The following is a 23,274-nucleotide window of genomic DNA, read 5'->3' as shown; positions in this document are numbered from 1 at the left end:
TTTGGAGCTATTTGCTTCACGTCTCTAAATGATGGGGTGTGAAAGAGGGCTGCATGTTAGCAGGGCACTGGCCGTGGAGGGAGGGACAGAGGCTGTTGTTTCAGCCCAGGTGAGCAGAGAGGAAAATGGCTCAGAGCAGTCTATTCCATGAAGCTCGGTTGGCGTTGATGCCACCGCTGCGGCCACTTCCAATTTCTTGGATGTTCTTTCCTCTGATTTGTCACGTGTGCGCAAATCAGAGGAACTGGTCCCTGGTACCCGCCCTTACGACCTTGCTTGACGTTTTCCTTTCTAGCTTTCTCCTGCACCCATAGGGCTTGCTGTCTGACTTTGTCTCCTCTGGCCGCAGGTGGTGCTTCCCACGTTCATTCTGGAGAAGCGGTCCTTGCTGGAGATGTACGCAGACTTCCTGGCACACCCAGACCTGCTGCTGGCTGTCACCGCAGGGGCCACGCCACAGGACAGGGTCATCGGCTTCGTGGAGTATTACCTCACCGCCTTCCACGAGGGCCGCAAGGGCACCCTGGCCAAGAAACCCTACAACCCCATCATCGGCGAGACGTTCCACTGCTCCTGGGAGGTTCCCAAGGACAGGTTCAAGCCCAAGAGGACTGCCGCCCCTACTCCCTCCGGCCATGAGCACCCGATGGCCGACGACCCTTCCAAGAACTACAAAATGCGGTTCGTGGCCGAGCAGGTGTCCCACCACCCGCCCATCTCCTGCTTCTACTGTGAGTGCAAGGAGAAGAGGCTGTGCATCAACACTCACGTATGGACCAAAAGCAAGTTCATGGGCATGTCCGTGGGGGTCTCAATGATTGGGGAAGGTAAGCCAAATCGCTGGGTGGAGCTGGGCTCTGACCAAGGGACATTTGTGTACCTGATGGACACTTGAGGATTTGTGTGTGGAGGCCTTTGTTTTTATTTCGTTACGGAATTGGGAGTAAGTGGGCGAGTTGGAAATACGGATGGGTTTTGCTATTTGGGAACCAGGTTCTGGTCATTTCCCAAAGCGGCCGAGGTGATGGGGTAAGTGGGGTGCAGCTGTTTGCCTCTTAGGCTGCCCACCTGGATCTTCACCTGCTAGTAGTGTGTGAGCCGCCTTACAGATCCTTTTCTTTCCAGCTCTGTATGAATATTAGAGTTGGCTGCAAATCTATGAAAACACATTTTTCTTCATTCTCACCAGTTTCTGGCTCACAGACAATGAAGATCATAGTGCTGCCTATTCAAAATCTGCTCATAAATAATTCCCAAGGCAAATCTCTGGACGCTGGGCTTGCAGTTCTGAAGGGAAAACCCAGTATAATCAGACCGCTCGTGGATCACACGTTTCTCTGTTAGCAGACAGCTATGAATGAAGGTTATTCATTGTTTGAGGGAAACTGTAATCATCCGTGTCAAATTCAGGAACCTGTGTTAGTGGTTCTTCAACTTCTTTTGAGTCATAAATCCCTGTGAGATTCTGGCTGTAGACTCAGGAAAAAGAAAAATCTGGCACAGAATGTGGCTTTCAGTTTCAGGGCATACACGGCTCCTTGGAAGCCCTTTCCAAACCCCAGGAGATGAGAACACCTTTCATTGACTTAGCACGCTCTTATTGAGCGCCTACTGGTTGCCAGCCATTGCCTTGGGAGCCATGGGTACTTGAATGAGCAAAACAGACAGAAGAATCTCTGTTCTCACAGAGCTCTCTCTTCTGCTGGGGAAATACAATTGTGTAGTGCTTTGGAAGGTGCTAGGTTCTATGGAGAAAAATTGAGGCGGGAAGGGACCTGGGAATAAAATAAAGGATCTAGGAATGGCGGGGAGAGAGCAGTGGGACTTTGGGATGGGTTGGGGTGGCGGCTGGGAAGACGTCACCGAGAAGGTGACAGTTGAGCAAAGACCCAGGGGGGGATGAAGGACCCAAGAAGGTGATGATGGACAGGCTTTGTCGATTACCCGGAGAGTGTGTCTTGGTGGAGAGAACAAGGCCAGAGGCAGAGGGGCCAGAGGCAGGGGCATCCCTGCATGCTGGTCTGAGACAGGAAGCCTGTGTGGCTGGAGCCGGGAGAAGGGAAGTGGGAGGGAGAAGATGCCGTCGGAGAGGTGACTGGGTCCAGGTCACGTGGGGCCTCGGGGGCCACCGGCAGGGGTGTTGGCGTCCCACTAAGTGAGCTGCCAAGTCTTTGCGGGCTTTGAGCAGAAGAGTATCATGATCTGCCTTTCAGTTTAGCAAGGTTGTTCCAGCTGCTTGTTGAAACTAGACCATAAGAGGGGGAAGGCGACGCAAGGAGACCAGTTAGGAGATTATGATAATAATCCAGGCACAAGGCGATGGTGGTTTGAACCAGGGCAGGAGTGGTGCGGAGGTAACAGAGGCTGGGAATCTGGATGAATTCTGAAGTGGAGAGATCAGATGTGGGGTATGAGTGAAAGGTGATGCCAAGGCTTTTTTTTTTTTTTTTTTTAAAGATATTACATAATCATTGACGCTATTCCCTACATTGTGCACTGCATACCCATGGCTCATTTATTTTGCAACTGGAAGTATGTACCTCTTAATCTCCCTCATCTATTTCTCTTCTCCCCTCTGGCAACCACCTGTTTCTTCTGTGAATCTATGACTCTGTTCTGTTATGTTTGTTCATTCGTTTTGGATTCCACCTATAAGTGAAATCTTACAGCATTTGTCTTTCTCCGACTTATTTCACTTAGCACAATACCTTCTAGGTCCATCCCTGTTGTCACAAATGGCAGAATTTCATTCATTTTTATGATTGAATAATATTTCATGGTATATTTATACCACAATTTCTTTATCCATTTGTCTGTTGATGGGCACTTAGATTGTTTCCATATCTTGGTTATTATAACTAAGGCTGCTATGAACAGAGGGGTGCATATATCTCTTTTAATTAGTGTTTTCATTTTCTTTGGATAAATACCCAGAAGTGGAATTGCTGGATTGTACGGTGGTTCTATTTTTAGTTTTTTGGGAACCTCCGTACTGTTCACCATAGCGGCTGCAACAGTTTACATCCTACCAACAGTGTAGGAGGGCTCCCTTTTCTCCACATGCTCTCCAGCATTTGTTATCTGTGATCTTTTTGATGATGGCCGTTCTGACAGGTGTGAGGTGATACATCACTGTGGTTTTGATTTGTATTTCGCCGATGATTCGTGACGTCGAGCATCTTTTCACTTGCCTCTTGGCCATCTGTATGTCTGCTTTGGAAAAATGTCTCTTCAGGTCCTCTGCCTATTTTTCAATCAGGCTGTCTGGTTTTGTTTGATGTTGAGTTGTATGCGTTCTTTGTATATTTTGGATATTAACCCCTCATCGGACACATCTGGATTGGATGTGAGGTATGAGAGCAAGGTGACACCAGGCTTTTGACCTGAGCAGCTAGAAGGATGGCATAGCCATTAACTAAGGTGGGGAAGACTGAAGAGGGGATTCGTTTGGAGAGAGAGCACAGGAGCTCAGCTAGGTTGTGTTGGGGTTTAGACATTTGAGAGGGGGGCTTGAGCAAGCAGTGTCTCTACAGGCCAGAGTTCTGGGTGAGGTCCCCGCTGAGGTTAAAACTTGTCATGTAAAGCCTGGAGACTTCGTGTCTGTGTCGCGTGAAGGGTCGGCCCCTGATGTTCGGGATCTCGGCTGCCCTGTTCCTTCCAGGCAGCCGGTAGGGGTTGCAGCCTTCCTTCACTCTGCACAGCCCTGGACAAACTCTTCAGGCTGTGCGTGTGTGGGACACCACGTAACACCCTCTGCTGAGACCCTCGGCCATAGCATCCCTGGAGCAGAGCTGGTATTTGCTGCCCTCACGTCTTCTCTCTGCTTGAAAGTTCTACTTAGAACTTCTCAGTGAAGAAAGCAGAAGGAAGATTCTGGAGAGAGACTGTGGAAGGCCCCTTCCTGGCCACCCCCCACCCCCATGTATTCCTGCTGTCGACGGGCCTGGAGAGGGTCAGGGGACCGTCTCTCATTCTTGTGAGGCTTTAAGTTTGTCTCAGTCCTTTCAGTAGCTACGTCCCCCTTTCTTTCATACTAATTAAATGTGAGCTCTGTAACACACAGTTTTTCTGATTTTTCACACAAAATGCTTCTAAGAATCTCCAGACTTCAAAGCCAAGGGTTCTGGTTCCTGTCCTCAGGGCTCCTTTGGGGTGTGGGTTATGGGGAGGGCGGGTGGGGGAGGTGGGTTGTTTTTCTTTCCTCCATTCCCTGCACTGATCCAGCACCTTCCATGCATTTGTTGATAGGGCATGAAGTGACATTTTTTTCCCACCTTTCATTTTTCTTTTCTTTTTTTTTTTTTTTAACTTTTGGCTGCCGTGCAGCTTGTAGGATCTTAGTTTCCCAGCCAGGGATCAAACCCGCGCCCCCTGCATTGGAAGCGATGAGTCTTAACCACTGGACTGACAGGGAAGTCCCTCCAACCCTTCATTTTAAACATTAGATGGGTCCACGTGAAATTTTGTATGTAAATACATGGGCTTACATTTTAAATTATTGCCCTAAGTCTGTGGCCTATTTGGCTATGATAAAATGCCATTATCAAGTGCTTCATTATGCCTTGAATTCCCCGAGGTTGTAGCTCAGAGACCTCCCCCGAATGGTCCCTCAGCCCTGACACTGAAAGTCCCTAAGCGTGACACTGTTGAGCCAACCCCGAGATGACATCCATCCGTGGATGGAAGCAGAGGCGCCTCTGCTTGGTACCCACCCTCACCGCTTGGGACACAGCTCATCCAGCTTCTCTTGAAGCCCCTCCCCACCAGAACTCCAGACCAGCGCCCAGTAAATGGCACAGCCTCTGAATTGGGTCTGTGGGGACAGGCAGGGACCCGTTTGCCCATGAATGCCGGCACTGTGGGCCCTGAAGACCAGTTCCCCCGAGTTGCTTTCCGTGATTCTGTGCTTTCTTTCCAGAGTCAACGCCCTGTCGGAATATTTTGTTCCTCAGAGTTATTTTAAATTTATCAGTTTGAAAATCTTAATGCTTGGCCTTACGTTTATTGATAAATCAATTTGTGGGACTTAAAGCAAAAATCTCCCAGCATGAGGACTAGCTATGTCCCGGAAAGATGGATTATTCAGTGTTTTTCAGCTTCTCTCAGCTCTTAGGCTAATTAAAAAGGAGCTTTCATTTGTGAGCCCGTTTGCAAGTCTAGTTTTAATATAGTCTTTTATTCATTATTAGGGACAGATTTTTGTATGCAATCCTGAAAAAAGAGTCCTGGGAAGGCATAATTACCGGTGATTTAACGAGTGAGTGCACGTTTATGGATTTTCAGAAAAGAGCCTGGGAGTGTGGTCTTGCCAGTGCTTTAAACCAGCCTTGCTCTGGGGCTCACTTTTCTGATTTCTGTGGACTTGCGGGAAGTTTCACCTTGGTTTGGAAGAGGTTTTTCTGAAGATGAGAGGAAGGAGGGATCCCCCATGTGCGTCAGCCGTCAGCAGATTTTGTGATTTCTTCCTTGTTCCCAAGTGGAAGTACCACTGCTGAGAATTCACCTGCCAAGAGATGGGGGTGTGATCAGGATTCCAGCGGTGTAGCAGGCTGCGTGCCCTTAGCTGAGATTCAGTGTTGCCTTTTTTACAGCCCCGTGAGGTGCGGGTACCATTATCCCTGCATCACGGATGAGGCAGCTGAGGGGCAGAGAACTTAAGGTCACCAGGCTGGCGGGGGACGGGGGAGTTGGAATGATCCTCTAAGATCTCATCTAGGGCTTTTAAAAAATGGTGGCGTATGCTCCAGGTAAGTGTGTTCTAAAGAAAATATCAGTGGCATGATCCTACCTCACCAAGTTTATATTCGTGAATGAGACCAGGAAGACTCAGCACGTGGCGCTCCTGGCTGTCACGTGGTCCTGGCCCGCTGAGAGAGGCCACCACAGGATGTGCAAATGGGTGGGGGTCCCCAAAGTACGGCAGGTCAAAGGCTGGAAAGGCTGACAACAGAGGGGGACATCGTAGACATCGGGGGTGGGGCAGTGCTGTCAGGGGACATTTGGGCCCCTGGGAGGACTTTACTGCCACATAGTCCATCGGCATGGAGGGTGAGGATGGGGGACAAAGAGCTGCCTTCTCTGGGCCCTTGAAGGCAGGTGACAGAGGGACCGGCAGCCTCCTCCTCAGGGTCTCAGGGCCCCTCCCGCTGCCACAGGCCCTGAGGCTATGAGGATGCGGATGGCACTCAGGGAACCAGAGGCTTGCGAGTAGAACTGGGGCGGAGGGGTGGATGGGGAGTCTGCTGGAGCCTCTCTCTTTCCAACTTCCACTTCCGGTTCCTCTTGACGGTTGGTGTCAGACCTATTCGGCGTGAACTTTACCACCTGCTTCGCTCTCTTCTTAGCAGCCTAATTCTAGGAAAGACACAAAGTACGCTTGGAAACAAAAAGCATACCAGGCCTGGCCATTCTTCTTCCAGGGTCCTGAGCACAAGCTGTAAGAAGCGACACATTGGTGTCGAATCCTCCTTGCAGACAGACACAGGTCCACCCTTGTGCATCACAGGACAGGGCCTCAGCGGTCACCTGGGGCAGCTCTGCCCCCTGAACTGCGGGGAGGGATAAGTGACAGAGGGAGGGTGTTCGGTGGCCCAAGGCTTGGCTTTGGGAAAGATGGTGTAATTTCATTGGGAGCTCTGGCGAGTGGGGAGGTGGGGAGAAGTCAGTGTGCTCTGATATTCAGTGTATTTGGTGTAGTGGAGCCGTGCTGTCTGTGCATTTATGTTACATGTATTCAATTCTCTTCCTGGTTAAGGAGAGAGATTTAAATGTTGCTGCGATCTCTGCCCCTTAGTCCTGCCCACGCGATTGTGAGTGACCTGAGTCTGCTTTTTCTTGGGGTGGGGGGGTCTTCTCTCCTGCCTGTGCCCATGTGTGAGCATCCTGCCTCCCTGGGGGAGGTCACGACCCCCAGACGCACATGGGCCCGTCCCCTGGGGTTTCCACACCGGCCCCCTGTGTCTGTGGGTCAGCAGGTGTAACTTTGCTGCACTTACCTGGGGGTGAGGTTGCGGGTTCTGGACAAGCCTAGTTTATTCCAAAAACTGTGGCTCATGGGCGATGCAAGGAGTTTTTAAGGGTAAATTGAGTGACTCCTGAGTACATCTTCATATTGACTTTGGAAACTCAGCATTCTTGATCCCTTTGTACCTTTAGTCCCCTCTCCTCAGACTCTCCTGGCGAGCTCCCCAGGGCTGAAAGGGACACACACACATACACTGTCTCTCTGCTGGGCAGATTCTAGCTCTGTTGATTGATTGATTTTTTAAAATTTATTTTAATTTTATTGAAGTGTAGCTGATTTACAGTGTTGTGTTCATTTCTGCTATACAACAAAGTGACTCAGCTATAAGTATATGTGTCTGTGCATGTGTGTGTGTGTGTGTGTAGATATACATTCTTTTCCATATTCTTTTCCGTTATGGTTTATTACAGGATATTGAATAGAGTTCCCCGCGCTATACAGTAGGACCTTGTTGTTTATCCATCCTATGTATAATAGTTTGCATCTGCTAATCCCAAACTCCCAGTCCATCCCTCTCCCAACCCCCCTCCTCCTTGGCAACCACAGGTCTGTTCTCTATGTCTGTGAATCTGTTTCACAGATAAGTTCATTTGTGTCATATTTTAGATTCCACATATAAGTGATATCATATGATATTTGTCTTTATCTGACTGACTTCACTTAGTATGATCAACTCTAGGTCCATCCCTGTTGCTGAAAATGGCATCATTTCCTTCTTTTTTAGGGCTGAGTAATCTAGCTCTGTTGATTGACATGCTTATCTAGTCTCAGAGAGAAGTACCGACCAGTCAAATTACTTAACCCCTCTGAGTTTCCGTTTCCACCTCCTTATTTAAAAAATGATAATAATGAATGCTGCGTTGAGTAGCTGTGAAGCTCACAGAAGACACTGCACGTGAAGCCCCTGGAAGTGCTGGGTGGCCAGGAAGGGTCCCCCAGGGCACATGGAGCCCCCTCCTCGCTCTTTCCAGTGGAGGAACCAGGGGCCCAGGGAGGGGACATCACTAACACCTCCAGTCACATAGTTCTGGCCGAAGGACAGAACTGACCTTCCTGAGGCTCTTGCTGCACTTGACCATTGCAGGCCCAGAGTGGGCAGGAATAGAGCTGGGAGGGCTTTTCTACAGGGAGCGAAGCCCCACTGTGGGGTGGGAGGCCAAGAAGGCCCCTCACACAGAGCAAACCTCAGTGAGCCAGGCATGTTGGTTCCCAGGCCTCTGCCAGCCCAGGAGGTGCTGCCCTCAGCAGAGGGGGCCCTGTGGGTGCCCGACCGGACAAGCCAGAGCAGGGGCTGGGTGTCAATGCACCAGCTGTACAGCAGCCCCGGGAGATGGCGCCTGTCGGGGTAGTTCACGGCAGCCTTTGAGAACTTGTTCAAAATTGTGGTTCCTTTCCCTAGAAAAAGAGACAAGCCCACGTCATTTTGCATTGTTTCAAGAGGATCAGATCTCTCCGAGACTAGTACTTGGCTCCCAGCCTGGAGAACCTCTGATCAAGGGGTGGGTGCCCCCCGGGTGGTGACCGCAGCTGTGTACTCTTGCTTTGTAACTTCCTGAAAACCTTTGAGGTTGTCTCTGCTGCTCTCAGGATAAAGGCAGAACTCCTTAACAGGCTTTTTCGAAGTTTAAAGATGAGGCCTGGCCCCTGTAGACCTGGGCAGCCTCCATACCTATACCCACCACTTCCCTTTCTTCCCTGGGGCCCTTTTCTCAGACCCCCGTGCTCACCCGGCTCCTTCCCACCACGGGGCTTTTGCACATGCCTCCCCCTGCTTCTACTTTCCCTCCCCTCTTCCCCAACTCAACTCTTACCCAGCTCGAGAGTCCCTTCCACCGGGAAGCCTCCCCTCCCAGCTCAGCCCCTGCCGCTGGAGGCCCCGGGCACCTCCCGCTCCCAGCCCATCACAGTCACAGTTTTGTGTTTGCAAGTGCTTCATTCACGCCCACCTTTCTCTCTGGCTCCTGGAGGGCAGAGAGCGGGTCTGTCTTGCTCACCATGTATTCTCAACATCTCCGATGCAGTAGAGATGCAGCAAATAGATAAACGGCACATGGGCGGCCGGCCTCTGCGGAGGTGGGCGGCGTGACGTCTGTTGCAGGAGTGTGTTTGGTTTCTCATCTTTGCATCTTCTGGTTTCCAGTGATGCCCAAAGCTCAGCTTCTCTGTGCACCGGTGCTGAATTGAATCTCGGAGACATAGTTTTGGGTGAAGTGGAAAAGGACAGCTTTATTGCTTTGCCAGGCAAAGGGGGACACAGTGGGCTCCTGCCCTCGAAAACGGTGTGTCCCAATTGGGGAGGATTTGATGAGGAGTTTTATAGCAATGGTTCAAGGGTGGGGTTGCTGACAAGATTAGGATGTGTGCAGGGTCTCAGGTGCTATTAGGTCTCCGTGGTACGAGGGGCCTCTCACTGCTGTAGCCTCTCCCGTTGCGGAGCACAGGCTCCGGACACACAGGCTCAGCGGCCATGGCTCACGGGCCTAGCTGCTCCGCGGCATGTGGGATCTTCCCGGACCGGGGCACGAACCCGTGTCCCCTGCATCGGCAGGCGGACTCTCAACCACTGTGCCACCAGGGAAGCCCAGGCCTCCTAATCTTGATGAGCTTCTCTGTTCCTTTAATCTTTTGCCTTCGGTGGTTTCTTGGCTGCGCCTCCCTTGATTAGCAACTGTTGCAATCTGCCCTTTGGAACTCAGGGAAGGTCATGGAGGCTACAAGAAACGGAAGACAAAAAGGCCTCCGTGCCCTGGAGCCCCTCAGGGTCCTCCTCGGTTTCACCAGCTGCGCTTTCCTCGTGTGCGAGCCTAACCCTTCCCTCCTGTCTTCCTCAGGTGTGCTGTGGCTCCTGGAGCACGGGGAGGAGTATGTGTTCACCCTGCCCAGTGCCTACGCCCGGTCCATCCTCACCATCCCTTGGGTGGAGCTCGGAGGAAAAGTCAGCATCACCTGCGCCAAGACTGGGTACTCAGCGACAGTGATCTTCCACACAAAGCCTTTCTACGGGGGGAAGGTCCACAGGTAGGAGGGGCCAGGGAGACTCCGTCTCTGTCCGAACACGATGCCCCAGGTTTCTTGTCTGCATCAGAAGACTGGGTTCCAGCCGTGGGATGAGTTGAAAAATCAAGATCAATTTAACAGATCTGTTTCAGATGACATGTCTCACCGGCGGCGTCTTGAACCCAACCCCAGTCTGGTGATGTGTTGGCGGAACATGCCCCAGAGAACAAAGGGCTTCTGGCGTTATCGTAACCTCTCGCTTCCGAGGCCGGAGGCCTGACCTGCACTGATGCAGTTGTTCTGTGAGCTCCATGCAACATCCCGAATCCTGCATCTATGAGAGCAGGACCGTTTCTCTCCTTTTGGAAGCTGGGAAGCAGTCCTAAGAAACAGAAGGAGAGGCCCGCTGTTTGAGGGGAGCATCACCTCGTTTTTATGGCTCTAATTATAAATTTCCCCCTTTGGAGCAGATCACTGGATAATAAGCAAGCTCCCATCTTTGACCTTTTTCTTGGAAAGCTTCTCCGGATGGTGTTCATGTGGGGTGCTGGAGTGTCCCCTGGAAAGTAGGCACCTTCAGTGGCCGTTTTGGAGCCAAACATACCAGCCCCCAAGAGCTGATTATGCGCGTTTCTCCCCAGCTCCGCAGCCCCTCATGCCCCAGTGGTAGCTTGAGATCCGCTGTGGGTGGGGCAGCACAGAAACTGGCAAAAGCTGTAAACCAGGCGTTTTCCCTCCTGGCGAGCCCGTTGTTAAAGCGTTACCAGCACAGCACGGATACCCTTCCGCTGTGTGCCGTTGGGAGGATTCCTGATGCCGCCTGGGCTCCCGGTGGTGTTCAGGCTCAGGGAGAAAAATTCCAGACCTAGGTTTGAAAACACCAAATTCATCCCGAGCTTCGCCATTAGAAAAAGAGGAACCGGGGCTTCCCTGGTGGCGCAGTGGTTGGGGGTCCGCCTGCCGATGCAAGGGACACGGGTTCATGCCCCGGTCCGGGAAGATCCCACATGCTGCGGAGCGGCTGGGCCCGTGAGCCATGGCCGCTGAGCCTGTGCGTCCGGAGCCTGTGCTCCGCAACGGGAGAGGTCGCAACAGTGAGAGCCCCCCCCCCAAAAAAAAGAAAAAGAGGCCCTGGGCTCCTCCACCTCCTGTTTCTGCTGTGTTACTCTGCCTGCAGCAGGCTCCTGGGGAGAGGGAGGTGGGCTCTGCTTTCACCCAGAGCTGAGACCCGGAGCCCCCGGGCCGGGTGGGTGAGGCAAAGGGCCACACATCTCCACCAGGGGCCCTTGTGAAGCCAGGCTGGAGGGGTTCGACCTTGTTTAGTGATTGAAAAGTTCCCCCCTAGACTCTCACACTCTTTTGGTGGTTGAAATGTACACTGTTAGTTGCTATTTGAGGGAGGAGAAGGGTGTATATATATATATTTTTTAAGTTTTATATATGTGTGTATATATATGTATATATATATATATATATATATACTTATATTTTGCGGCACACGGGCCTCTCACGGTTGTGGCCTCTCCCGTTGCCGAGCACAGGCTCCGGATGCGCAGGCTCAGCGGCCATGGCTCACGGGCCTAGCCGCTCTGCGGCATGGGGGATCCTCCTGGACCAGGGCACGAACCCGTGTCCCCTGCATCGACAGGCAGACTCTCAACCACTACGCCACCAGGGAAGCCCTAAAGTTTTATATATATTTTTTATTGGAGTATAATTGCTTTAGAATCTTGTGTTAGTTTCTGCTATACAGTGAAGTGTATATGTATACATATATCCCCTCCCTCTTGGACCTCCCTCCCCCCCCCCATCTAGGCCATCGCATAAGCACTGCGCTGAGCTCCCTGTGCTATACAGCAGCTTCCCACTAACTGTCTACTTTACACATGTTGTAGTGTATTTATGTCAAACCTAACCTCCCAATTCATCCCACCCTCCCCTTTGCTCCCCGCATCCTGTGTCCACACATCCGTTCCCTATATCTGCCTTTTCTATTCCTGCCCTGCCAATAGATTCATCTATACCATTTTTCTAGATTCCACATATATGCGTTAATATACGATATTTGTTCTTCTCTTTCTGACTGACTTCACTCGGTATGACAGTCTCTAGGTCCATCCACATCTCTACAAAAGACCCAATTTCATTTCTTTTTATGGCTAATATTCCATTATATATATGTGCCACATCTTCTTTATCCATTCATCTGTCGATGGACACTTAGGTTGCTTTCATGTCCTGGCCATTGTAAATAGAGCTGCAGTGAACATTGTGGTACATGACTCTTTTTAAATTATGGTTTTCTCAGGGTATATGCCCAGTAGTGGGATGGCTGGGTCATATGGTAGTTAGTTCTACTTTAAATGACACAATAGACCAGATACACTTAATTGATATTTATATTTTGTTTTTACTGAGTTTTGTGATTTCCACCCCAATAATAACATCTTATAAAACCTTGGCATTTTTATCAAAACTAAGAAATTGATGAAATTCAACTAAACAAATCACAGTATATAGTGTATACAATATAGTGTAAAACATGTATAATTTTCAACCGCCTATCTAATTTATTGTCAAAAATCAATAAAACAATATTGAAAAAAAACTAAGAAATTGGGGGGATAAATTAGGACTTTGGGATGGACATATACACACTACTATATATAAAATAGGTAAACAACAAGGACCTACTGTATAGCACAGGGAACTATGTTCAATATCTTGTAATAACCTATAAGGGAAAAGAATCTGAAAAAGTATGTGTGTGTGTGTGTGTGTGTAACTGAATCACTTTGCTGTATACTTGAAACTAACACAACATTGTAAATTAACTATACTTCAATTGAAAAAAAACTAAGAAATTAACATTGCTGCATTCCTATGAGCTAATTTACAGACTTTATTCAGATCCTACCTGTTTTCCCACTGATGCTTTCTTTATTCTGCTCAAGGATATTAGATCACATTTTAAGAGCTAGTCTTTGAGCAAAAAGCAACCCCATAAAAAAAATGTCCACATGTGAGGATGCTTGTTGAAGTCGGTCTCTGTTCTAATAACCTTGCAAAGCGTGTTTATTCGATGCTTCATTAATTCAGGGTCACAGCAGAAGTGAAGCACAACCCGACCAACACCATTGTGTGCAAAGCCCACGGGGAGTGGAATGGGACCCTAGAGTTCACCTACAACAACGGGGAGACCAAGGTCATTGACACGACCATGCTGCCAGTGTACCCCAAGAAGATCCGACCCCTGGAGAAGCAGGGCCCCATGGAGTCCAGGTGGGGACCAGGCCATGTGCTCCTCTCCAAGCTTTGTTGTCCTCAGCACTTGACCCAAGGGGCAGAGAGGAAGCCCAATGCAAAGGGGCCAGGAATCATTCCTTTGGAAACTTGAATTGTCCTCTGTGTGTCACTTAGGTGTAGATCCTTTGTTTAGTTGCTCTGCAGTCATGGGGTGGAGTGTGAAAACAGCCCGCCCAGACTTTAATGCCTGTCCTAAAAGAGTTTGTCAACTCTGTGGGTCTGTTACTTAATTGCAAAGTTAAATACAGAGAGATGCTAGTAATCAAAGAGCTGTGCAGCAAAGCAATGAGATACTTTTTTTTTTCTTACCAGATTAGCAACATAATTCAAAAAAATTCAGTGCCTGCAAGGCTGTGATAAAATTAACACTCTATGCTCTGTGCTTCCAGTAGGAAGGTGTGCAGGTTAGCTGCGTGGATCAGTAGCTTTAAATTTGTGAGTTCACCTCTTGTAGTTCATTTCTGGGAATCTCATCTAAGGGAAAATTCTTCAGTTCACAAAAGGTTTTAAATATGAAATTTGGGTATTTAAAAAAAAACTAAAAAGGAAGAAAAAGAAACCATCTAACCGTGCAACAATTGGAAAACAGTTAAGTGAATTATGGAGAATTCATTCTATCATGTGAATATCCCGCAAGCCACTTAAAGTGATGTTTATGCAGGTACAGAAGCAGAATCTTCTGGAAATATGCCATTTTAATTTTTTAATCCAGGAGGTCAGCCAGCTACGGCCCATGGGCCAGATCCCATCTCTGGCTGATTTTTGTAAATTTTTACAGGAACACAGCTGCGTCCATTTGTTTGTATCTTGTTTGTGGCTGCCCTCTGGCTACAATAGCAGTGAAACAGTTGCGACCAAGACCAAATGGCCTGTAGAGCCTAAAACGTTTAGTCTCTGGCCCTTTACAGAGAATGTTTGCTGGCCCCGCTCTTATCTAAAAGCATGCTGCTCTGTCGAAAGAGGATATAGGGTTAAAGTGAAATTACAGATGATTCTTTGAAAGGGTTTGCCATTACGGGAAGAGTTTGTAACGAAATTGGAAAGGTGCTTTTTATGTGGAAACAAAGCACGGACCCCAGTGTGTATAACTCATACATTATCAACGAGTTTAATAGAAAGAGGGCTGCAGTGTCCTGGAAACTTGGCTTTGTGGTAGGATCAGTCCACTCGTTCTTGTTGATCAGAGTGTAACCTTCTCTGAGTCCAAATGGAGGGCGTGAACCCAGCCCTTTGGGCTGTGAAGGAAGGAATCCCTCCCCTGGCCTCTGACGACACCTCCCCAGAATCAGGAGCCCTGTGGTTGCTGTCACAGCACCGCTTGTTTCTGGTATGGCTGTTGACAACAAAACTATGATTCCTTTGAGCTGTTATTCCAAGACTGTTGAGTAGGTTAGCTGCTCCTCATTAAGCCTTGCTGGGAGTGGAATGGATGGAGGATGGAGTCTGCAACCAGAGAGAGGGGCGTATCGCCTCTTCTCGTCTCGCATACGTGGACTTTACTGGAACCTGGACCTGGGCTGTTAACAAACCCAGCAGCCCACCTTGTTCTCCGAGGCGGGAATGGCCTTGAGGTGTAGCGCCTGCCACTCAGAGCACCTGAGCCCAGCCACCTGTGCCAGGCCTCACCTGAGGAGGCGAAGGAGGGCCCGCCTAGTGGTCTCAGCCCCACAGTGGCCCGGCCCCCACCAGCCCCTGTGGAGGGGAACCCCTGCCCCATTAAGGGGAGAGTGAAGCTGCTCTTACATTGGCCCACTGCTGTCAATGTGCTCGCGATGCTCAGAGCCCGGCCCGCGCAGGCATCCTGCTCGGGCTGGAGCCCTCCACACGGCAATGCTGGCCACACCCGGCCTAGCCATCACCTGGTCCTTGGCCACCGGGACTTCCTTTTCTAGCAAAGGCTCCCCTGGGCTTCCTTTTAGCTTTTCTTGCCGACTTGCCCCCACCCTCTCCTCCCTGGAGGCTTTTCTGCCTTTCCCTTTGTCCTGAAGTTCAGAGCCTTCTGAAGCAGAGCCCCTCCAGGGGGTTCTTGGTGGGTGTCTGGGCATAGCCCTTGACCTGTGGGCCGGCTCTTTGCTCACCACCCCATCTGCAGTCCCTGGGGCTCTCTACCCTCTAAATTTGGGGCCACTATTTTATGATGGGCCTTATCAGGGGAGGTCCTGCCCTGAGAGCACCCTGACCCTGGATGTCCGGGCACCCAGTCCTTCCCTCAGAGCCAGGTGTGTGTTGAGGGTTCAGGTGATGGAAAAGACTGATTTGACCAGGCACCCAGCCCTCCCTGTCTCCTTCGCCACCTTCCTTTCCTGTTTTAGGCCATCTTTTCCCCTCTTAAGTCAGCTGTCAGGGCGTGGTAGAAAGAGCAAGGGCTGTGAGGCTGGTAGGACCTGGCTTTCTCCCACCTTCCAGAGGTTTCTCCTGTGTAAGTTCGGAGCCAGGGTGCCACTGTACCCTCTGCATGGTGGGGTGCTGGGCGGCGGTGGGCAGGCTGGCCTTGCAGCCAGAGCCCGGGCCCCATCGGTTCCTGGGCTCGGGTCCCCCAGGAGGGCTGCTGTCCTGGATGCACTGGCCACTCCCCTGCGGGCTCCTGGCCCAGGATCTAACGGGGAGCTTCTGCTCGGCCCCAGCTGCAGAGACATCATGCCCCCAAAACCTGGTTCCCTTGTGCAGAATACTGACTGGTCCTGATGTGCCGAAGTGAGGAAGTGTCCCCCTTCACGTCAGTGCTGGTCCCCTCCCTCCAGCACAGAGTGGGACTGGAGGGGGCACCCCGGCTTCCTGAGGAGGGAAGCTGCCGCCTTCTCCAGTGAATGAAGGAGTGAGTGAGTGAATGAATGAATGTGTCTAACTTTGCGTGTAGACACGGGAAGGTGACGGATCCCCCAGGGTCTGTAACTCCTAATACGGGGCTCCCGGTAGGAGAGCAGCCACTGTTCACATCCATCAGCCTGCTGACCTCGGGCAGGTCACTTCACCTTATGTGGATCTGTTTTTCTCCCCTTTACAATGGGGTGATAGTATCGCATCTATATCCCTGGGGTGTTGTGTTGGTGAGATGAGTTAATCCATATGTAAAATGTTTAGGAATGTGGTGAATGCCCCGTGGCAGGGTCTGCTGTAGATTTTGTCTGTAGGAGCAGTTTGATTGCTCCAGTCTTCCCTAGATTGGTCTAGACGCTCAGAGCCCGGGAGGGGAGAGGGGATTCAGATCTGGGTGCAGGTGGGGCCCTGGGCCTGTGGAGTGAGCTGCTCACCCCCTCCTGCCCCGCAGCCCAGCATCCTCGGCTGGGGCCCTTCCTCGCCCAGGACCGCAGCCTCAGGCTGCTGGCCCTGCCTGACTGTTTCCTGTCCCCAATGACCCCCGCCCCCAGGAACCTCTGGCGGGAGGTGACCCGATGCTTGCGGCTGGGGGACATCGACGCTGCCACCGAGCAAAAGCGGCGGCTGGAGGAGAAGCAGCGCACAGAGGAGCGGAAGCGGGAGAACCTCCGCACTCCCTGGCGGCCCAAGTACTTCATCCAGGAGGTAACCCTACCGGGCGTCCTGGGCGGGGAGGACGGGCTGTCCCCTGTCGCGGCCGCCGGACGGGTGGGGGGGCCTGGGAGGTCTGGGCATTGGTGGCCGTGGCTCCCCCATCAGGGAGGTGCACCCGCCCGCGGGGAGGCACGGAGTGGGGCTGCGGCTCTGGAGGCATCCTGCTTCACAAAGACCACGGCCCTGCTACTCTGCCTTCAGTAGCAGATTGGTCGGTGAGCCCCTCCCAGCCCAGCTCCACACCTGGGTGGGTTGGAACCTTCTCCATGACAGCACCCTTTCAGAGCTTTGCCTCCCAGGGGCCCAATGGGGGATGGACGTGCCGGGGAGGCCCGCGGGGGTCTGGTTCCGGCGCTGCTGCTGGAAGTGGTGTTGGAAGGGGACCCCCCCCACGCCCCTCACCCCCTGACTGGACAGGGCACCCTGTGCCCAGTTGTTCGTGGCACAGCCAAGCAGCATTCTGAGAACAGAATTGGAAATGACAAAGGTGTAGGAGACACAATTTTTTTTTTTTTTTTTTTTTTTGCGGTACGCGGGCCTCTCACTGCTGTGGCCTCTCCCGTTGCGGAGCACAGGCTCCGGACGCGCAGGCTCAGCGGCCAAGGCTCACGGGCCCAGCCACTCTGTGGCATGTGGGATCTTCCCGGACCGGGGCATGAACCCATGTCCCCTGCATCGGCAGGCGGACTCTCAACCACTGCGCCACCAGGGAAGCCCGGAGCCACAATTTTTAAGGCAGGCTGGTCAGGAGCCTGGCAGCATCAATGAGAGAAACAGGCCGGTGAGGGCAGGGCAGACCCAGGGTCTGTATCTGAAAGGGTGGATGCCACTGACCTCCAGGCCGTCACAGGCTGATGGCCCAGTTCTTCAAGAGAAGCCAGAAATCAGAATTTTTATGAGATCTGATACTCACCTGGTGTCAAGGAATTTTAAAAAATTGAAACACTAAGGGCCAATTGAAGTCTGCCTGGGCTTTCCTTGCCTAGGCACTGCTGGTGTCTGACTTCTGCTCCTTGGAAGGATGGCTCCCTGGAGCTGGAGGTCTGCCGGGAGAGTTAGTGACCTTGAGGTGGGCTTCTGGTCTGGAGCAGGAAGCAGCCACGTGTCTCCTAGAGGCGGGAACTAGGGCCGTGGGCTGAGCACAGATGTCAAGGTCAGATGCTGGTTCAGACAGGAAGCCTTCTTGGGGAGACTCTGAGTGTATCCCTGTTTGGAGGCCTTGCCCAGGGGAGGTGACTCTGTATTAGTCAGGGTTCTCCAGAGAAACAGCACAGAACCAACAGAAGATAGAAATTTAAATAGATTTATTATGAGATCGTGGTGGCTGAAAAGCCATGGGATCTGTGGTTTGTGAGGTGGAACCGCAGGAAAGCCAGTGGTATGATTCAGTCCAAAGGCCTGAGACCCAGGGGAGGTGATAGTGTGAATCCCAGCCGAGGGCAGAAGTCAGGATGAGTGAGGCAGGAAAGAAAGGGCCAGTTCCTGCTTCCTCCACCTTTTGTTCCATTCAGGCCCTGGGCACATTGCATGATGCCCACCTCATGGGGGTGGGATATCTACATTACTCCACCCACCAATTCAAATGCTACCCTCATCTGGAAGCACCGCCCCCTCCCCTGTGCTCAGAAACAATGTTTAATCCAGAGCCAGTCAACACGTAAAATTAACCATCACAGAATCCCCCAGGGATCCTTCTGCCAGATCTGGTCTCTCTGAGACAACTAGGTTGCCCGGCTTCTGTGGAAAGTTGCACAGTAAAAAGTAAAATGGGGCTTCCCTGGTGGCGCAGTGGTTGAGAGTCCGCCTGCCGATGCAGGGGACGCGGGTTCGTGCCCCGGTCCGGGAAGATCCCACATGCCGCGGAGCGGCTGGGCCCGTGAGCCATGGCCGCTGAGCCTGTGCATCCGGAGCCTGTGCGTCCGGAGCCTGTGCTCAGCGACGGGAGAGGCCGCAACAGTGAGAGGCCCGCGTACCGCAAAAAAAAAAAAAAAGTAAAATGACAACAACCAAAAAACATCGTTTTCCTCCCATAGGGTGTAAGAAAAGCCAGTCTGTTTATAACAGGAGGCTTGAGGATATTTAAAGAATACAAATCATCCCTGCACCAGCATGATTACCATTCAGTACATCCCTCTAGTCTAGCACCAGATTGCATACCATTTTGATTCTTGCCTTTTTCTCGCTGGTATTTGACTGGTGTCCTCTCCTGTGTGTGCTGATGTCTTTTGACTGCGGCCTTGCGTGTGCCCTTTGTTGGGCACTCCCCTCCAGCCTGGTGGGTGGTAAAAGTCACTGGTTTGGGCAGATTCCTCCTATTCAGGCCCTTGTCTTTTCTCTTCCCTGTCCGTTTGTCCAACTACCCTCCTTTTTCTCCTGTCCCCCTGTTTCAAAGGGCTTTTTTTTTTTTTGGCCAGCTGATCTTGATGTAAACCAACAAAGCCCTCCCCCTCATTACTTTGGTCGTTTTGTGGGGTCTCCTCCCAAAATGCCAGCTACAAAGATCCCATGGGCTCTAAAAAGCAGCCGGGCTGAGGAGGGGTGGTGAGACCACCAGCATGGCTTGGCTGTGAGACATCAGGAGAGGCCGGCACACAGGTTGGTGGTCCTGAACAGATAGATGGTAACCAGCACTGCATGGTACTGTGTGGTACTAGCACAGCAGGGGATGCCCTTGCTTCTCCCCTTGTCTCGCCGATGGGTCTCCATGTAATGATGTGTCCTCCTCTCTCTTGCAGGGTGATGGCTGGGTATACTTCAATCCGCTTTGGAAGGCACACTAATGGGTGGAGATGCAGAGCTTTCAGAAACGGTCCTGTTTTTGTAGGAATTAAAGTGGTACAGTATCAAGGTTCTTCTGGTATTCCCTGAGACCTCTTGCATTCAAGACATGGTACCTGAGAGGGAAATTATGTACTGTGAAAAATGTACCCCCAGACTCTACTATGGGATTGAATTTATTCAAGAGCCATTTGGGGCATGCGTGTGCACACACGTCTGTGTGCAAGCTCTCGGCACACTGTATGTTCACACGCATGCGCTATGTCTGCTGGATATTATTACACATGTAAATAGTGCAGTTAACAATATTGAAGTGGGTAATTATGAGCTCCTTTTTATCAACGAGGTTTGAAGTTTTCTACTTTTCACTTTGCCAAATACTTTTGCACTCACAAAGTATTCTCCAGTTGACAACTCTTGTTCAAACAAAGGTGAACTGGCGTGGCCCTACTGCTGTCCATCTGGTAGAAGGTGGCTGTCATTTCAGAATAATCGCTGTGCTTCCCATTCCCCTCGCAAGTCAACATTTGTTTGTCCATATGTAAGACAGATCAACTGCCATTTCCTGCTGGATGGGGAGCGGGCAGGAAGCTGTTAAAGGTTTATGCTGGAGCCTTCCAGGATGGAGCACCCCTGGGAGAGCCTAGAGCCAGGCCTACCGTGGAATGTTCCTCCCACCTCCTTGCCCCAGAAGCTTTCTGATAATTTCTCACGCTCAAAGCTCTAGTCATACAATTTTCAGAAGCTGCTTCTTTCATGGTAGAAAAAAGTCATATGGAGACTGCACTACTTTTATCTTGAAAAAAGGGCTTTAGAAATGAAATACACGCATTGCAAACATGCAGTGTTTGCAAACATGCACCACCACAGCCTCAATCTTATATTTCGTTTGGGGAAAGAGAAAAGAATATCCTGTGGATTTTTTTTAAAGTGCACCTCTTGTTTGACCCGAATTCTGCAAGGAAACCACTGTGATTAAAACATCCATAAAGCCTGCATAAGTGTTTTCATGGTTTCAGTTCAGTTTCAGTCTTCAGCCTTTACAAATGAGGTCAAGACATGACCAGAATTTAATAAAGCAAGGAGAAAATGAAGTATTTGATCTTTGCTCAATGCTTAATTTATTTTTTACTGTGCCACTGTAATGAGAATATTTATACGATCCAGTAGCATGAATGCTTCTCTGTAGTAATACTAATTTTGTGCCTTTTGTCTGCTTTCTTAAGACCAATTGTTCACACTTTGTAGATATTAGACAGATATATTTCGATTAAATACTATACTTATCTGTGTGTCTGTATTTTATTTTTAGGGATTCCTAAGTTCTGTTGGAATTGGTGGCTCTGAGTGAACTCAAATTTTATTGATTAGTATTAATTTGATGTGAACAGCAATGATATTTTCATCAAAACATCATGTATGGACATTTTGTGACAAGGTCATAAGGTCACATCTAGTGAATAGTCTTGTTTTGAGAGAAGTGACTTACCAGGCAAAACCATAATGTAGGCTTGTTCTAGTCCATCGTCTTAAAACATCCAGGAGAGTAAAGTGTTTGGAACCATTTTATTTCTGAGAGGGAAAGTGGAATAGGTGCTATTTTGAGAAGAAAATCCTCAGTGAGAAGACCGAAAAGTAATCACTGTGGTGTTTTTAGATTTTCCAGTCTTACACCAGAGTATAAACCATCTGGGTAGTAAAAAAATGGAGAAGGGTCACATTTTTTTTTTTGAGGGGGGGGTTCATTTTGCCTTTTTAAAAATTGTGAAATATATAAAAAAGATGTACACGAAACATAATACTGTTCAAGAGTAATTATAAACACCCATGTACCCACTGCTTAGGGAAAGAAACCTGTTTGTTCATACCTTAAAAGCCACCTTTGTGCCCCGACAAAATTGTGCCCCTACAAAATTCTGCTCCTGGACCCCAGAGGTAACACTGTCTTGACTCCTGGGGTAATCATCCTCTTGGCTTTTTTTTTTTAATTTTTGAATTTTATTTACTTTCTACACAGCAGGTTCTTATTAGTTATCCATTTTCTACATATTAGTGTATATATGTCAATCCCAATCTCCCAATTCACCACACACACACACACACACACACACACCCCCCGCCAGTTTCCCGCCTTGGTGTCCATACGTTTGTTCTCTACATCTGTGTCTCTATTTCTGCCCTGCAAACTGGTTCAACTGTACCATTTTTCTAGGTTCCACATATATGCGTTAATATACGATATTTGTTTTTCTCTTTCTGACTTAATTCAGTCTGTATGACAGTCTCTAGGTCCATCCACGTCTCTACAAATGACCCAATTTCGTTCCTTTTTATGGCTGATTGTATATATTGTATATATTGTAAATATTGCATTGTATATTTGTACCACATCTTTATCCATTCGTCTGTCGATGGGCATTTAGGTTGCTTCCATGACCTGGCTATTGTAAATAGTACTGCAATGAACATTGGGGCACATGTGTCTTTTTGAATTATGATTTTCTCAGGGTATATGCCCAGTAGTGGGATTGCTGGGTCGTATGGTAGTTCTAGTTTTAGTTTTTAAGGAACCTCCATACTGTTCTCCATAGTGGCTGTATCAATTTACATTCCCACCAACAGTGCAAGAGGGTTCCCTTTTCTCCACACCCTCTCCAGCATTTGTTGTTTGTAGATTTTCTGATGATGCCCATTCTAACTGGTGTGAGGTGATACCTCATTGTACTTTTGATTTGCATTTCTCTAATAATTAGTGATGTTGAGCAGCTTTTCATGTGCTTCTTGGCCATCTGTATGTCTTCTTTGGAGAAATGTCTGTTTAGGTCTTCTGCCCATTTTTGGATCGGGTTGTTTGTTTTTTTAATATTGAGCTGCCTGAGCTGTTTACACATTTTGGAGATGAATCTGTTATCCGTTGATTCGTTTGCAAATATTTTTTCCCATTCTGAGGGTGTCGTCTTGTTTGTAGTTTCCTTTGCTTTGCAAAAGCTTTTAAGTTTCAGTAGGTCCCATTTGTTTATTTTTATTTCCATTACTCTAGGAGGTGGATCAAAAAAGATCTTGCTGTGATTTATGTCAAAGAGTGTTCTTCCTATGTTTTCCTCTAAGAGGAATACACACACACACACACACACACACACGCACATACACACACACCACATTTTGTTTACCTGTCGATGAACATTTGGGTGGTTTCCATCTTTTGGCTATTGTGAATAATGCTGCAGTGTGCATGGGAGTGCAAGTATCTCTGAGTCCCTGCTTTTAATTCTTTCAGGGCTGTGTGTGTGTGTGTGTAGTGTTGTATGAATCTTCCACGTTTAATTTTTTGAGGACCTGCCGTACTGTTTTCTACAGTAAGTACACCATTTGGCAATCCCACCAGCAATGCACAAGGGTTTGATTTTTTCCATATCCCCCCCAACACTTGTTATTTTCTCTTTTTTGTTTGTTTTTACAACAATCATCCTAATGGGTGTGAAAAGCTATCTCATTGTGGCTTTAATTTGCATTCCTCTAATGATTAGTGATGTGTTTATTGGCCATTTGTATATCTTCTTTGGAGAAATGTCTATTCAAGTCCTTCGCACATTTTCTAATTGGGTTGCTTTATGTGTTGAGTTGTAGGAGTTCCATAT

General features: G+C 49.5%; 1 protein-coding gene across 2 annotated transcripts in view; it reads left to right on the top strand.

The window, feature by feature from the left end:
* Positions 1–19,743, top strand: part of OSBPL10 (oxysterol binding protein like 10) — a 282,172-nt gene extending 262,429 nt beyond the window's left edge. For both annotated transcript variants that reach the window (XM_022553889.2, XM_089918971.1), the window contains 5 exons: positions 350–827; positions 9,856–10,042; positions 13,121–13,303; positions 16,696–16,849; positions 19,594–19,743. In XM_022553889.2, the coding sequence (XP_022409597.1) occupies positions 350–827; positions 9,856–10,042; positions 13,121–13,303; positions 16,696–16,849; positions 19,594–19,638 (1,047 nt within the window). In that variant the 3' untranslated portion in view covers positions 19,639–19,743. The remainder of the gene's footprint in view (positions 1–349; positions 828–9,855; positions 10,043–13,120; positions 13,304–16,695; positions 16,850–19,593) is intronic.
* The last annotated feature ends 3,531 nt before the right edge of the window (positions 19,744–23,274 follow it).

This window comes from Delphinapterus leucas, chromosome 10 (genome assembly GCF_059928025.1).
Source record: "Delphinapterus leucas isolate spDelLeu-1000000601 "Yukka" chromosome 10, BTC_Dleu_Yukka2, whole genome shotgun sequence".
In the NCBI taxonomy this organism is placed as follows: Eukaryota; Metazoa; Chordata; class Mammalia; order Artiodactyla; family Monodontidae; genus Delphinapterus; species Delphinapterus leucas.
Note: the sequence above shows the minus strand (reverse complement) of the source record. Positions and strands in the feature narration are given on the sequence as shown.